The 16,915-nt window shown below is 33.2% G+C and overlaps 3 protein-coding genes across 3 annotated transcripts; all 3 read right to left on the bottom strand.

Annotated features, from left to right (window-relative positions):
- Positions 1-1,964: 1,964 nt before the first annotated feature.
- Positions 1,965-2,753, bottom strand: LOC121118691 (cuticle protein 21-like). The gene is made up of 3 exons (XM_040713279.2): positions 2,659-2,753; positions 2,517-2,588; positions 1,965-2,442 (listed from the first exon to the last, which is right to left on the bottom strand). The coding sequence occupies exons 1-3, from the start codon at positions 2,662-2,664 to the stop codon at positions 2,077-2,079; spliced, it is 444 nt and encodes a 147-aa protein (XP_040569213.1). The 5' UTR covers positions 2,665-2,753; the 3' UTR covers positions 1,965-2,076.
- A 4,409-nt stretch (positions 2,754-7,162) lies between these two features.
- LOC121118730 (cuticle protein 21-like) lies at positions 7,163-8,310 on the bottom strand. Its single transcript, XM_040713316.2, has 3 exons — positions 8,201-8,310; positions 8,059-8,130; positions 7,163-7,984 (listed from the first exon to the last, which is right to left on the bottom strand). The coding sequence occupies exons 1-3, from the start codon at positions 8,204-8,206 to the stop codon at positions 7,619-7,621; spliced, it is 444 nt and encodes a 147-aa protein (XP_040569250.1). The 5' UTR covers positions 8,207-8,310; the 3' UTR covers positions 7,163-7,618.
- Positions 8,311-13,041: 4,731 nt separating this feature from the next.
- On the bottom strand, positions 13,042-13,846 carry LOC121117748 (cuticle protein 21-like). Its single transcript, XM_040712234.2, has 3 exons — positions 13,735-13,846; positions 13,593-13,664; positions 13,042-13,519 (listed from the first exon to the last, which is right to left on the bottom strand). The coding sequence occupies exons 1-3, from the start codon at positions 13,738-13,740 to the stop codon at positions 13,154-13,156; spliced, it is 444 nt and encodes a 147-aa protein (XP_040568168.1). The 5' UTR covers positions 13,741-13,846; the 3' UTR covers positions 13,042-13,153.
- Positions 13,847-16,915: the final 3,069 nt, after the last annotated feature.

Here is a 16,915-nt window from a genome sequence, read left to right as displayed (position 1 = left end):
ATTAGTATTAGAATTTCAACAAAATTATAAACACATGTTTATCTGAGCTTAATTAATCATTAATCTCGCCGCCCTTAGTGGCAATGATGGCTTCCAGGTGGCGGTGGAAGGCTTGGCACCTGCTGCGGATGTAGTCCTCTGTCATGGCGTTCCAGTGCAAGCTGACAATGGCTTTGATGGGCTTGGTGTTTGGATTACGAACAATGCAGGCCTTCCCATGCAACCAATGTTATTATTATGGCAATACTGATCTTTGTATATATGTTTGGAGTTTTATGTATGCAGTTATCCTTATATCTATTTGTCCATGTTTATATTAAATCTTGTCTTGCTTCATCCGTGGTATGTAGGTATATAATAACTCTTTTGTCTTAGTTGATTGAAGGACGTTTTCGTAAGACCAATTATTATCTCAATCCAACAGGTTATGGGACCAGATACCTTTCTGTTCTGCTTGGATTGAGTAGTGAAGTGTATATAAAGTAATTTGTCTGTAGATAGAATGTCTATCGTTCCACTTAAAGCATCTAACTACACCACGTGGAAAATTCAGTGTCAGATGGCACTGATGCATGCTAATCTTTCGAAAATTGTCACCATAGAAGTAACGGACCCTAATATAAAGGATTAGATGTAGACTGAACATGTTGCATTTAGAATTCGCGAAGACAAAGCCCTTGCTATTAAAGATACAACTCTTCTATAGTTAGTTGGTGAAGCAACATATCCCTTTGTGGCTTGGATTCGACTGGAAAGTCAATTTCAAAAGCAAAACTTGGGCACACAAACTAGAATTACGGAAGAAGCTGGTTGCTTGTCAGTTCAAAGACAGTGAAAGCGTTTAAGGTCAAGGATCTGTTAGTGAGTCTTCTTAAAGATTTTAACATGCTTGTGACGGCATTGCAGGGTCATCCTGAGATATCAAAGTGAGAAATAGCAGTGGACTGGATCTTGAACACAGAGAGAAAGCTTGAAGTTGATAATTCAAGAGAACTTGAAAGGGTTTAGCCACTGGGACAGGACGCATTTTTAAATGTTTTGGGCTTGGCAAACCTGGGCACAAGAAAAGGGATTGTTACAAAATAAGAAATTATACAGGTCAGTTCTCCCATAAGTTGAAGAAAAATTATAAAATAAGCAAAGTGCCAACGTGTAAATGCTCTGAATGCCGCCTGGAAACCATTATTGTCGCTAAATGTGGGTACATTTATGATTAAGAGAGGTCAGCCACATCTATTTATACTATTAATTATGTATAAATTCTATTGTTGATTAATTCATTATATTTTGTTGAAGTTAAAAATTTCAAAGTATGATGATTTTAATGGACCACTCGATTAATTAATGACACATTATCTTAAAAGACATGTTCCAGTTAGAAAATACAACTTCAACTCTTTTACTATTATCCATTTCTCTTAACAATCGTTGAAATAGACAATTTAAAATATTATTCAATTTTTTGAATAACTAAAAAATGAAAACTATTACACCCACATAATTAAATAAAACGATTGATTAAGAATTTACATATAAGATGAAGGAAAATATAATGTAATGAAGATATTACAAGGCAATTTTTTTCCCAAGGGTGCATAAAAACCCAGTGAAGTAATAGAGGGTCAAAAAATGAAAGGTGAATCTTGTTTACAATTTTTATGGCCTTTTTGTAAAAATATAAGAGAAGACCTTAAGAAAAATTTCTATATACAATTTACACACACTAAATGCCATTTTGGAGACTCTGTCTTAATCCTTTGTATTAAGCGAAGACAATAAAATTGAAGGAGCCATTTAAAATTAATTTTTTTTTAATAGAAAGAAGTATCTTATTGGGTTCTTGTAATACTAACTTTTGGTCACAAATTCAGAAAATTAGAAATATAATTATACCTAGAACATGCTCTTATTGAAGATATTCTCTTCTTCAAGGACACTTAAATGAAAACGAACGCAAGGAAAGGTTTACTAGATATTGAAATACACTTATATTTAGAGAAATAAAATTTTTCATGCATTGGTTATAGGAAATAACCCAAGGTAACAATTATTAATTCATAGGAGTTAATTTAGTTTTTAGTTTTCAAGACCTTCAGCAACGGTTTCTTCAATCAATGGAGTTAAGCCTCCAACAATTTTACGAATAATATTATCTTCATCAAATGAAGGATTCCTTGTAGGAACAGGTTTCGTTTGTATGACACTGGAGGAGCCAGCACCAGCATTTTCAGGATTAATGGTAAGGAACCCTTCTTGTACGTTTCGAGTCTCGGAGTATCCTTCAGGACCAGCCTCATAGACAACAGTGATGAGACTCCCATAGGGATCTACATAGCTGTATTCGCCAGTGACAAAGTTCCCATCTCGAGATTCATCCTGATTGATGTAGGTTTGAGTTAGATCACTGGCAACTTTGTAGGAGAATTTGTATTGAGGATTGGGCTGTAAAAGAGGATTGTCGATAAGTACATGGACGATATTAAATTGGGACTGGAATGAAAGAAATAGTATATTACATCAAAGAATTCATCTTGTTCCTGAGGACGAGCAATGGAGGAGGCAGATAAAGCAAGGATGTAGATGAAAATCTGTAATGAGTGTTGCGAGATTAGCAAATTATTATCAGCTCAATTACATTAAAACAAAACAACCGATTACCTTCATTGCTTATTAGTATGTGTGTGTATTTTGTTGTGTATTGAAATGGATCTAAAAGAGGAATGTGATTCAAACTGGAACAACATTGACCTTTTATAGTCATCTTTCGGCGGTCACCTTTTGGTCTAAAAATGTACTCACATATATATCAAGAAACAAAACGAATGGAATAGGTACTCTTATTAATGGTTTATATATGTATTGCATTCATATTGCTATTGTTGAGGAAAAAGCTTAGTTATGTAGTAAAATTAAATGTTTTTTCTTTTCTAGAATCAAATTAGTTTGGGTCAGATTATATTATTATGGTAGTTTATTTACAAAACTTTCAATCGGTAATACAAATTTATTAAAATACTTTTTTCCATTTCTTGTTGAATTTATTTTTAATTTTGGCTTTTTTTAGATTGTTTTGCACTGCTCATAATGGATACATTTCTCAAATAATAAAAACAATACTTAATCCCACATATATTGTGGTTTTATACTATGCAACCAAATTCAACTTTTGGAACGATTCATTTTTTTCAAAAAACTGATGGAGGATGGAGAAAGGCTAGAAGTGGTAAATTTATGGGAGTGCAAGGAAATGGAATGAAATTAAATCTCCTTAACTCATAAACTATGTGGCAAAATGATGACCACGTGATTAATCAAGTTGGTTTAGAGCCAAGAATATTATTACTTGAATTGAATTAACGAGGTAAATTGGAAGGAGATGATCAAATGCATACTTCATTAATTAGTCATTACTATCGGATTTGAACTCAATTGTAGGATTACCAAACCACCATTCCTAACAACCATAAAGTTCATTTATGACTTTGATTCTCAATCGTTTACCAGCATTACTTTTCAATAATGAGATCGGTGGGGTTTGTAGCAAAAGGATGAGATGTCGTCGTCCAGAGGTTAGGATTTCGTTCTATTCCGGGAAGGTAGAGTTCTTTGCAATACTAAACTTTTTTTATTTATACTTATTAGGAGATTCCTTACTGTACTTCCTAACTCGTTCCTTGCTCAGGGTCGCAATCTTTATGATGGATCACAGAACTTTTCTCATATTTGGAGGACTTACATTGCTAAAATATGACGTGTTATCCGACCTCGTCTAGAAAATCAAATTAATAAATGAATAATCTTCACAATTTGTAAATAAAAGGTGTGCTTAGTGAAGCCAGTTGTGCATCACATTGTTCCAAAATGGAAGTATAGAAAGAGAAAATTCGATAGATTATTCAGTATCAAGGTGAAAAGGCAAGTTGTATTTTGTAAATATGTGATAATATTACTTATTTGAGCTCATTTTTGGGGATAGCTAAACTGGAAAATGTCTTTCAGACAAATGGGGGGAGTATAATTAACCACAATTTTAATGTCCCATAAATCAAAAAGTCCATAACAGTAGGAGTTGGGTTTTGTGGTTTACTCTGAACTCAGTAAGTATTTGTTGTTGACTTAATTTTTCTTTTTTGTATGTCTGTTGAATAATATTGTTTATAACAGAACTGATATCGAGTACAAATTTCTGAGTTAAGTTCAAGTAATTAGTATCCGTCCTGGGGCCATTAAAAAAATACACAAGCCCGGACTTGAGCTCTGGCTTATACATATTTCAATTTCTAGAGCAAGCATATAACTCACAGTTTGAAACTGGAGACAGTTCAAGACCATTTGATCTCATGTGGCCGAACCAACATAAAAATAGTTTACCTGGAGAGTGTTGCAAATATATTTTTTATAAGTGAGACAGTTGAAATTAAATCAGACGCCGGGCAGGGGGAGGGGATGGTGACTTTAAATATCCTACAAAGGATAAAGATAGTATTGGAACCGGAATTAGCTAAAAATTTGATATTGGTACATCTCCAATTATTATACATAACCGAACAAAAACAAGTACTTTCCATCATAGACGGAATTTGAAAATTTAGATTTGAGCGTAGGAGGAATTTTATTCATTCACATATTCACGCTTGTGAATTTTTTTCTCTAAATCGTTTCCAAATTTTTTGAAAGTTGTTTAATATTCTTGTATATATATTTATATACATGGATTTAGAGAAATTTGAAAAATTATAAGGTCGTTTTTGATGAAATGGATGTTTTATATGGATGAAATCGATATGTGCAATTTTCCATTTTTTTATTTGTCATTTGTTCGTCATCCAAGCACCGAGGACCTCAAAGCCACTGCCAGCCAGCACTGGGACACCATAACAGAGGACCACAGTTGCAGTGGGTGCCTTGACTTCCACCACCGCCTGGAAGGCATAATTGCCGCTAAGGGTATTATATTAATGATTAAGAAAGCTCAGACACACACCTATTTAAATTATTAATTTTGTTGAAATTCTATTGTTATCTAATAAATTATATCTTGTTGAAGTTTGAAATTCAAAGTATTCAGATTTTAATGGACCACTCGGTACAGCCTATTAGTGAGCAAAATTAATTTATGAAATATTGGGGTGTTCAATGCTCATATTTAGTTATTAAATTTAAAAAAAATATATTTTCTTGGTTTTAATTCATGATATTCTTTCAACTTTTTGGTACATAATTTATCTTTAAAAGTTTAGAAATACTGATACTAATTTTGATTAAGGAATCAGTAAAAAAAAAAAAAAAAAATCAATGGTGTTCTGATAACACTAGTAGATAATTATTAACAACAGATAATTTGGGTTCAACCAATCAATGTTGATAACACTATTGAGGGATAAAAGAAGTAAAAAAGTAACAGCTTACAAAAAGTTCCTTATTTCCGTAGTGGGGTCGGTAGAAAAAAAATTATATCGTGAGAACACTAATTTGGACTATTTACTTTTTGTTGTCGGACTCAATAAAAATACTTTAGTTAAAAATGCATTTTGAATTATCTTCGAAACTTGCAGCATGCAAATGTCATTTAGTGAGTGAGGAAATCAGGTTTAATATTTTATCTATTTTTATAACCAATTGTTCTATCTTGCCTCTACGGATCACAAAAAAACAATGATATTAAAACCTCTTTGATTTATTGGTTTATAAATATTATGCACCATCAACAATTTACCTATGAAGTTAAGCTGCAACGCTATATTTATTGTATCACGCAACCTTTTTATTCTAAAAATAAGATACAATGGGTGTTAAAATTTTTGCAGCGTTTTGGGTCTCAGTCTGAAAAAACTAAGCCCGTCTGACATGGTTATCATTTTTGTTCAAAGTACTTCAAAGAACCTCTGTCTGGACTGTTCTTTTACAAAAATCGGACAATAAGGATTTATATTACATGTTAACGACGTCATATGAAGTTTAAATTTTTACATATATGTACATATCGTGTACGTTGGATAGGTAGAAACTTGATCCATAAAGTGAGACCAGAAATATAATCGTTAAATAACATTTGAAAACGACTATTTTTCGGATAGCTGTTTTTGATCGAAACATTGATACAAATCGGTGGTCTATAATAAATCAAAATACTTAGGAGCAAGATATATCAGTCATAACCTTTTTATCCACATTAGACAGATCCGCCGAGAATTTTTTTTTCAGTTCCAATATAACACTCAACCACCTGTAGGACTCTTAGCGCACTCGATAGAAAAATATTTCTCCTTTTCTTATGTTTTAAGATTTATACTTAATACCTCACAAAATTAGCCTTGTTTTTCAATTTTTTTTCATGAAAAGAGTCTATCTACTCTCTGATATACATTGTCTCTAACCGTAGACGAACCGGAAGGGACGTCAGTGACCAATTTTTTTGTAGACGATAAATTATTTTTCCCGAGTGGTCCATTGAAATCTGAATAATTAATGAAGTTCAAGTGATTTAAATTAATTCAAAATAGAAATATATTAAAGCATAAGCAATTAGTTACAAAACAAAACAAATTTGAGCTCTCGAGGTTACATATAAGTCTGGAAAAGGACACTTGAATGTGATCGACGAATTTCCATTCGCGCACTCCAAGCAGATGGGTGTCTCCGACACACAAGTCTATGTCGTCAGCAAGTCCAAAACGTAAGAGAGAAAGAATTGTTCTATCAAAAAGGCCAAACTGGATCTGGAGTAGTTAAATAAAAACAGCCCAGGCCAATCCCCTCAAGTCCATTAGGGCATATGGAAAAAATGTTGGAATTTTACGCCAGACTGTTCAGAGAGGTATAAAAACAGTGGGTGGAAAGAACCTTGCGAGGACGGAGAGACCACTTTTGAAACCAACTATAAAAAAAAAAACCATCTCCTCCGTTGTAATAGTCTTTGGAATGAGTCTTTTGAACTCTTTTTTTGACACTTTTGGTCCCCCTGCAGCCCTGATGCCAACCCACTACACTAGGATGCATCATGAGGGGAAGTACTGCTGTGTCTGTCATCCAAACACCGAGGTCCTCAAAGCCACGGTTAGCCAGCACTATGCCACCATGATAGAGGACTACATCTGCAGTGTGTAGCCATTATTGCTGCTCAATGCGGGTACATTTATGATTAAGAGAGCTTAGACGCACATATTTATATATATTTTTATTTATGTATAAATTCTATTGTCAATTAATAAGTGATATTTTGTTGAAGTTATAAATTAAAAGTGTTCAGATTTTAGTGGCCTTTTTGTAAAAATATAAGAGGAGACTTTAAGAAAAATTTCACACACTAAATAATGCCATTTTGGAGACTCTGTCTTAATGCTTTGTATTAAACGAAGACAATAAAATTGAAGGAGCCATTTTAAATTGATTTTTTTTTAAGAAAGAAGTATCTTATTGGGTTCTTGTAATACTAACTTTTGGTCACAAATTCAGAAAATTAGTCTTCTTCAACGACACTTAAATGAAAACGAACGCAAGGAAAGGTTTACTAGATATTGAAATACACTTATATTTAGAGAAATAAAATTTTTCAATCATTGGTTATAGGAAATAACCCAAGGTAACAATTATTAATTCATAGGAGTTAATTTAGTTTTTAGTTTTCAAGACCTTCAGCAACGGTTTCTTCAATCAATGGAGTTAAGCCTCCAACAATTTTACGAATAATATTATCTTCATCAAATGAAGGATTCCTTGTAGGAACAGGTTTCGTTTGTATGACACTGGAGGAGCCAGCACCAGCATTTTCAGGATTAATGGTAAGGAACCCTTCTTGTACGGTTCGAGTCTCGGAGTATCCTTCAGGACCAGCCTCATAGACAACAGTGATGAGACTCCCATAGGGATCTACATAGCTGTATTCGCCAGTGACAAAGTTCCCATCTCGAGATTCATCCTGATTGATGTAGGTTTGAGTTAGATCACTGGCAACTTTGTAGGAGAATTTGTATTGAGGATTGGGCTGTAAAAGAGGATTGTCGATAAGTACATGGACGATATTAAATTGGGACTGGAATGAAAGAAATAGTATATTACATCAAAGAATTCATCTTGTTCCTGAGGACGAGCAATGGAGGAGGCAGATAAAGCAAGGATGTAGATGAAAATCTGTAATGAGTGTTGCGAAATTAGCAAATTATTATCAGCTCAATTACATGAAAACAAAACAACCGATTACCTTCATTGCTTATTAGTATGTGTGTGTATTTTGTTGTGTATTGAAATGGATCTAAAAGAGGAATGTGATTCAAACTGGAACAACATTGACCTTTTATAGTCATCTTTCGGCGGTCACCTTTTGGTCTAAAAATGTACTCACATATATATCAAGAAACAAAACGAATGGAATAGGTACTCTTATTAATGGTTTATATATGTATTGCATTCATATTGCTATTGTTGAGGAAAAAGCTTAGTTATGTAGTAAAATTAAATGTTTTTTTCTTTTCTAGAATCAAATTAGTTTGGGTCAGATTATATTATTATGGTAGTTTATTTACAAAACTTTCAATCGGTAATACAAATTTATTAAAATACTTTTTTTTCCATTTCTTGTTGAATTTATTTTTAATTTTGGCTTTTTTTAGATTGTTTTGCACTGCTCATAATGGATACATTTCTCAAATAATAAAAACAATACTTAATCCCACATATATTGTGGTTTTATACTATGCAACCAAATTCAACTTTTGGAACGATTCATTTTTTTCAAAAAACTGGTGGAGGATGGAGAAAGGCTAGAAGTGGTAAAATTTATGGGAGTGCAAGGAAATGGAATGAAATTAAATCTCCTTAACTCATAAACTATGTGGCAAAATGATGACCACGTGATTAATCAAGTTGGTTTAGAGCCAAGAATATTATTACTTGAATTGAATTAACGAGGTAAATTGGAAGGAGATGATCAAATGCATACTTCATTAATTAGTCATTACTATCGGATTTGAACTCAATTGTAGGATTACCAAACCACCATTCCTAACAACCATAAAGTTCATTTATGACTTTGATTCTCAATCGTTTACCAGCATTACTTTTCAATAATGAGATCGGTGGGGTTTGTAGCAAAAGGATGAGATGTCGTCGTAGGATTTCGTTCTATTCCGGGAAGGTAGAGTTCTTTGCAATACTAAACTTTTTTATTTATACTTATTAGAGATTCCTTACTGTACTTCCTAACTCGTTCCTTGCTCAGGGTCGCAATCTTTATGATGGATCACAGAACTGTTCTCATATTTGGAGGACTTACATTGCTAAAATATGACGTGTTATCCGACCTCGTCTAGAAAATCAAATTAATAAATGAATAATCTTCACCATTTGTAAATAAAAGGTGTGCTTAGTGAAGCCAGTTGTGCATCACATTGTTCCAAAATGGAAGTATAGAAAGAGAAAATTCGATAGATTATTCAGTATCAAGGTGAAAAGGCAAGTTGTATTTTGTAAATATGTGATAATATTACTTATTTGAGCTCATTTTGGGGATAGCTAAACTGGAAAATGTCTTTCAGACAAATGGGGGAGTATAATTAACCACAATTTTAATGTCCCATAAATCAAAAAGTCCATAACAGTAGGAGTTGGGTTTTGTGGTTTACTCTGAACTCAGTAAGTATTTGTTGTTGACTTAATTTTTCTTTTTTTGTATGTCTGTTGAATAATATTGTTTATAACAGAACTGATATCAGTACAAATTTCTGAGTTAAGTTCAAGTAATTAGTATCCGTCCTGGGGCCATTAAAAAATACACAAGCCCGGACTTGAGCTCTGGCTTATACATATTTCAATTTCTAGAGCAAGCATATAACTCACAGTTTGAAACTGGAGACAGTTCAAGACCATTTGATCTCATGTGGCCGAACCAACATAAAAATAGTTTACCTGGAGAGTGTTGCAAATATATTTTTTATAAGTGAGACAGTTGAAATTAAATCAGACGCCGGGCAGGGGGAGGGGATGGTGACTTTAAATATCCTACAAAGGATAAAGATAGTATTGGAACCGGAATTAGCTAAAAATTTGATATTGGTACATCTCCAATTATTATACATAACCGAACAAAAACAAGTACTTTCCATCATAGACGGAATTTGAAAATTTAGATTTGAGCGTAGGAGGAATTTTATTCATTCACATATTCACGCTTGTGAATTTTTTTTCTCTAAATCGTTTCCAAATTTTTTGAAAGTTGTTTAATATTCTTGTATATATATTTATATACATGGATTTAGAGAAATTTGAAAAATTATAAGGTCGTTTTTGATGAAATGGATGTTTTATATGGATGAAATCGATATGTGCAATTTTCCATTTTTTTTATTTGTCATTTGTTCGTCATCCAAGCACCGAGGACCTCAAAGCCACTGCCAGCCAGCACTGGGACACCATAACAGAGGACCACAGTTGCAGTGGGTGCCTTGACTTCCACCACCGCCTGGAAGGCATAATTGCCGCTAAGGGTATTATATTAATGATTAAGAAAGCTCAGACACACACCTATTTAAATTATTAATTTTGTTGAAATTCTATTGTTATCTAATAAATTATATCTTGTTGAAGTTTGAAATTCAAAGTATTCAGATTTTAATGGACCACTCGGTACAGCCTATTAGTGAGCAAAATTAATTTATGAAATATTGGGGTGTTCAATGCTCATATTTAGTTATTAAATTTAAAAAAAAAAATATTTTCTTGGTTTTAATTCATGATATTCTTTCAACTTTTTTGGTACATAATTTATCTTTAAAAAGTTTAGAAATACTGATACTAATTTTGATTAAGGAATCAGTAAAAAAAAAAAAAAATCAATGGTGTTCTGATAACACTAGTAGATAATTATTAACAACAGATAATTCGGGTTCAACCAATCAATGTTGATAACACTATTGAGGGATAAAAGAAGTAAAAAAGTAACAGCTTACAAAAAGTTCCTTATTTCCGTAGTGGGGTCGGTAGAAAAAAAATTATATCGTGAGAACACTAATTTGGACTATTTACTTTTTGTTGTCGGACTCAATAAAAATACTTTAGTTAAAAATGCATTTTGAATTATCTTCGAAACTTGCAGCATGCAAATGTCATTTAGTGAGTGAGGAAATCAGGTTTAATATTTTATCTATTTTTATAACCAATTGTTCTATCTTGCCTCTACGGATCACAAAAAAACAATGATATTAAAACCTCTTTGATTTATTGGTTTATAAATATTATGCACCATCAACAATTTACCTATGAAGTTAAGCTGCAACGTTATATTTATTGTATCACGCAACCTTTTATTCTAAAAATAAGATACAATGGGTGTTAAAATTTTTGCAGCGTTTTGGGTCTCAGTCTGAAAAACTAAGCCCGTCTGACATGGTTATCATTTTTGTTCAAAGTACTTCAAAGAACCTCTGTCTGGACTGTTCTTTTACAAAAATCGGACAATAAGGATTTATATTACATGTTAACGACGTCATATGAAGTTTAAATTTTTACATATATGTACATATCGTGTACGTTGGATAGGTAGAAACTTGATCCATAAAGTGAGACCAGAAATATAATCGTTAAATAACATTTGAAAACGACTATTTTTCGGATAGCTGTTTTTGATCGAAACATTGATACAAATCGGTGGTCTATAATAAATCAAAATACTTAGGAGCAAGATATATCCGTCATAACCTTTTTATCCACATTAGACAGATCCGCCGAGAATTTTTTTTTCAGTTCCAATATAACACTAAACCACCTGTAGGACTCTTAGCGCACTCGATAGAAAAATATTTCTCCTTTTCTTATGTTTTAAGATTTATACTTAATACCTCACAAAATTAGCCTTGTTTTTCAAATTTTTTTTCATGAAAAGAGTCTATCTACTCTCTGATATACATTGTCTCTAACCGTAGACGAACCGGAAGGGACGTCAGTGACCAATTTTTTGTAGACGAGAAATTATTTTCCCGAGTGGTCCATTGAAATCTGAATAATTAATGAAGTTCAAGTGATTTAAATTAATTCAAAATAGAAATATATTAAAGCATAAGCAATTAGTTACAAAACAAAACAAATTTGAGCTCTCGAGGTTACATATAAGTCTGGAAAAGGACACTTGAATGTGATCGACGAATTTCCATTCGCGCACTCCAAGCAGATGGGTGTCTCCGACACACAAGTCTATGTCGTCAGCAAGTCCAAAACGTAAGAGAGAAAGAATTGTTCTATCAAAAAGGCCAAACTGTATCTGGAGTAGTTAAATAAAAACAGCCCAGGCCAATCCCCTCAAGTCCATTAGGGCATATGGAAAAAATGTTGGAATTTTACGCCAGACTGTTCAGAGAGGTATAAAAACAGTGGGTGGAAAGAACCTTGCGAGGACGGAGAGACCACTTTTGAAACCAACTATGAAAAAAAAAAACCATCTCCTCCGTTGTAATAGTCTTTGGAATGAGTCTTTTGAACTCTTTTTTGACACTTTTGGTCCCCCTGCAGCCCTGATGCCAACCCACTACACTAGGATGCATCATGAGGGAAGTACTGCTGTGTCTGTCATCCAAACACCGAGGTCCTCAAAGCCACGGTTAGCCAGCACTATGCCACCATGATAGAGGACTACATCTGCAGTGTGTAGCCATTATTGCTGCTCAATGCGGGTACATTTATGATTAAGAGAGCTTAGACGCACATATTTATATATATTTTTATTTATGTATAAATTCTATTGTCAATTAATAAGTGATATTTTGTTGAAGTTATAAATTAAAAGTGTTCAGATTTTAGTGGCCTTTTTGTAAAAATATAAGAGGAGACTTTAAGAAAAATTTCACACACTAAATAATGCCATTTTGGAGACTCTGTCTTAATGCTTTGTATTAAACGAAGACAATAAAATTGAAGGAGCCATTTTAAATTGATTTTTTTTTTTTTTAAGAAAGAAGTATCTTATTGGGTTCTTGTAATACTAACTTTTGGTCACAAATTCAGAAAATTAGTCTTCTTCAACGATACTTAAATGAAAACGAACGCAAGGAAAGGTTTACTAGATATTGAAATACACTTATATTTAGGGAAATAAAATTTTTCAATCATTGGTTATAGGAAATAACCCAAGGTAACAATTATTAATTCATAGGAGTTAATTTAGTTTTTAGTTTTCAAGACCTTCAGCAACGGTTTCTTCAATCAATGGAGTTAAGCCTCCAACAATTTTACGAATAATATTATCTTCATCAAATGAAGGATTCCTTGTAGGAACAGGTTTCGTTTGTATGACACTGGAGGAGCCAGCACCAGCATTTTCAGGATTAATGGTAAGGAACCCTTCTTGTACGTTTCGAGTCTCGGAGTATCCTTCAGGACCAGCCTCATAGACAACAGTGATGAGACTCCCATAGGGATCTACATAGCTGTATTCGCCAGTGACAAAGTTCCCATCTCGAGATTCATCCTGATTGATGTAGGTTTGAGTTAGATCACTGGCAACTTTGTAGGAGAATTTGTATTGAGGATTGGGCTGTAAAGAGGATTGTCGATAAGTACATGGACGATATTAAATTGGGACTGGAATGAAAGAAATAGTATATTACATCAAAGAATTCATCTTGTTCCTGAGGACGAGCAATGGAGGAGGCAGATAAAGCAAGGATGTAGATGAAAATCTGTAATGAGTGTTGCGAGATTAGCAAATTATTATCAGCTCAATTACATTAAAACAAAACAACCGATTACCTTCATTGCTTATTAGTATGTGTGTGTATTTTGTTGTGTATTGAAATGGATCTAAAAGAGGAATGTGATTCAAACTGGAACAACATTGACCTTTTATAGTCATCTTTCGGCGGTCACCTTTTGGTCTAAAAATGTACTCACATATATATCAAGAAACAAAACGAATGGAATAGGTACTCTTATTAATGGTTTATATATGTATTGCATTCATATTGCTATTGTTGAGGAAAAAGCTTAGTTATGTAGTAAAATTAAATGTTTTTTCTTTTCTAGAATCAAATTAGTTTGGGTCAGATTATATTATTATGGTAGTTTATTTACAAAACTTTCAATCGGTAATACAAATTTATTAAAATACTTTTTTCCATTTCTTGTTGAATTTATTTTTAATTTTGGCTTTTTTAGATTGTTTTGCACTGCTCATAATGGATACATTTCTCAAATAATAAAAACAATACTTAATCCCACATATATTGTGGTTTTATACTATGCAACCAAATTCAACTTTTGGAACGATTCATTTTTTTCAAAAAACTGATGGAGGATGGAGAAAGGCTAGAAGTGGTAAATTTATGGGAGTGCAAGGAAATGGAATGAAATTAAATCTCCTTAACTCATAAACTATGTGGCAAAATGATGACCACGTGATTAATCAAGTTGGTTTAGAGCCAAGAATATTATTACTTGAATTGAATTAACGAGGTAAATTGGAAGGAGATGATCAAATGCATACTTCATTAATTAGTCATTACTATCGGATTTGAACTCAATTGTAGGATTACCAAACCACCATTCCTAACAACCATAAAGTTCATTTATGACTTTGATTCTCAATCGTTTACCAGCATTACTTTTCAATAATGAGATCGGTGGGGTTTGTAGCAAAAGGATGAGATGTCGTCGTCCAGAGGTTAGGATTTCGTTCTATTCCGGGAAGGTAGAGTTCTTTGCAATACTAAACTTTTTTTATTTATACTTATTAGGAGATTCCTTACTGTACTTCCTAACTCGTTCCTTGCTCAGGGTCGCAATCTTTATGATGGATCACAGAACTTTTCTCATATTTGGAGGACTTACATTGCTAAAATATGACGTGTTATCCGACCTCGTCTAGAGGCTTTAATTGAAGCTGATAGAAACCAAATTAATAAATGAATAGTCTTCATAATTTGTCAATAAAAAAGGTGTGCATGGTGAAGCCAGATGTGCGTCACAGTGTTCCAAAATGGAAGTATAGAAAGAGAAAATTCGATACATTATTCAGTATTAAGGTGAAAAGGCAGAGCCGGCTGTAAATATTTTTTTGCTGTTTATATACATAATACAGTATCGAAATCAACAGCAAAGCGGTCGTTCCAACGATACTGTTCTTGTAATATGGACGCCCAAGAGGATGTACATACTCTGGAAGGCCAATCATAAGAATAAAGGGAAAAAAGCTAAGAACTTTTTTACTTCATCGATTATATCTCTCTTATTTAAATAATATATACGTGCGTACTAATGATGTACGGGTTGATGTGATGTTATGAGCTTTCACCAATCAGAAGCAAATTATTCATTCAATTTCATAGAACACATAGTGGTAAATACTATGTTTTCTATTATTTTGGTTTAAGGCTTCTAGGGAAAGTGTGGTCACTCAGTAGAAGAAATCAAGATTTTTCCCTTTCGTTTCTGATTGTCTTAAAATCGCCATCTCCCATAATTCCTTGCAGAAGGGTTATCAGGGCCAGACCACACAGTTGCATTCAATCAAAATTTTATATTTTGGACTTCAAAAACGGAGAAAAAGAGGGTTCGTCGAAACATATCTGCTTAATTTTTACTCGTAAGTGCTGATTGTGACTTGAAATAAATACATTTGAAAAAGGTATATAAATCGATAATTTAAGTTAAAAATGTGTATATGTATAGGTTTAGTTATATGTTTAGAGAAATTGCACATTTGAATATGATTGCAATTGCCCTGATCGTTATATCACATGAATTTCTGATTGCAATTTTTTCCTTGATTGCTCACAAGCCTGTTATTTAGTGCTTCTTTCATCAAACTTTCATGTAAATCTTTTAGATATTCCTTATCCAGAAGCAGTTCAACCTCATCTTTGAAGTATCAAGAATCACATCGACGATTCTTTTTATCTTTTCGGAAGGCGATAGCTCATATCGTATTTATATGGATTCCTTCGCTCCCACATAAGTGAGATTACTATCAACAGGAATAATATTAAAAACTTCACCCAGCAATGCTGACACCATAAGACTGTATTTAACTTTGGTATGACAGATCCCCTTCAACGCAAAGTCCAATTTAATTCTCTGGAACCAACTTTCAACATCCTAAGAAGATACCCCTGAAGGCGGAGTTCCACGACAGCCATTGCTAAATTCGCCTCTTGCGTTTTAATCGACAATGCTTGTATTTGGGGAGACACAGGTGATGAAGTTTACTTTCAGGGCATTTTTGAAGAAGGTCGGGGTCACATAATGATCAGAACAAAAAGGAGAAGTGATCAACTTGATCACTTCAAACTTCAACATGTTTTATCTCTATAGGATAAATCACTATGAAGGAATTTAACATTAGTTGTAAACAAAATGAACTGAAAGTATGCAATGCATCTTAGAGCCAAAAAATTAATCAACAATAATTTATTTCATTTGTTTTCCATTTGAACTGAGCAGTAAAGTGGAAATACAGATAACATAATAATGTTAAAAGAGGCTTATAATTAGAGATGGTATTTGTGTAGGAGCACAAGGAGAAGGCGGGTGAAAAACATGTGGTATTGCTTAATTAAAACCCTTATTAATATCAGTATCCAGTTATAAGATTTTGGGAAGAGAAAATTAAATACTGCTAGGGAGAAGAGAACCTTCTACTCTAAAAATAGCATTAGTGAAGGAAAATATCAGTATTATATTTAAAAACATATACTGGGTGGAAACTTGAAACTTACAGACTTGAAAAGAAAGAAGAAGAAAAAAAAAAAATCTTTTTCTAATACATAACAAATTTCAAATTGATTAATTCCATTTAACCGCAATTGCCTCACAGATGGGGATAAACTTCTAAAGAAAAGAGCTGCAAGTATTGCGAATTAAGTTCGGGTTCATGGTAGCCCACTCCTTATCGACAGAGGCCTTCATGGGCTCAACGTTCGGGTGACGAATGCTA

The sequence above is a fragment of the Lepeophtheirus salmonis genome, chromosome 5 (genome assembly GCF_016086655.4).
Source record: "Lepeophtheirus salmonis chromosome 5, UVic_Lsal_1.4, whole genome shotgun sequence".
NCBI classification, from domain to species: domain Eukaryota; kingdom Metazoa; phylum Arthropoda; class Copepoda; order Siphonostomatoida; family Caligidae; genus Lepeophtheirus; species Lepeophtheirus salmonis.
The sequence above is the reverse complement of the archived record's forward strand: the minus strand, read 5'-3'. Positions and strand labels throughout refer to the sequence as shown.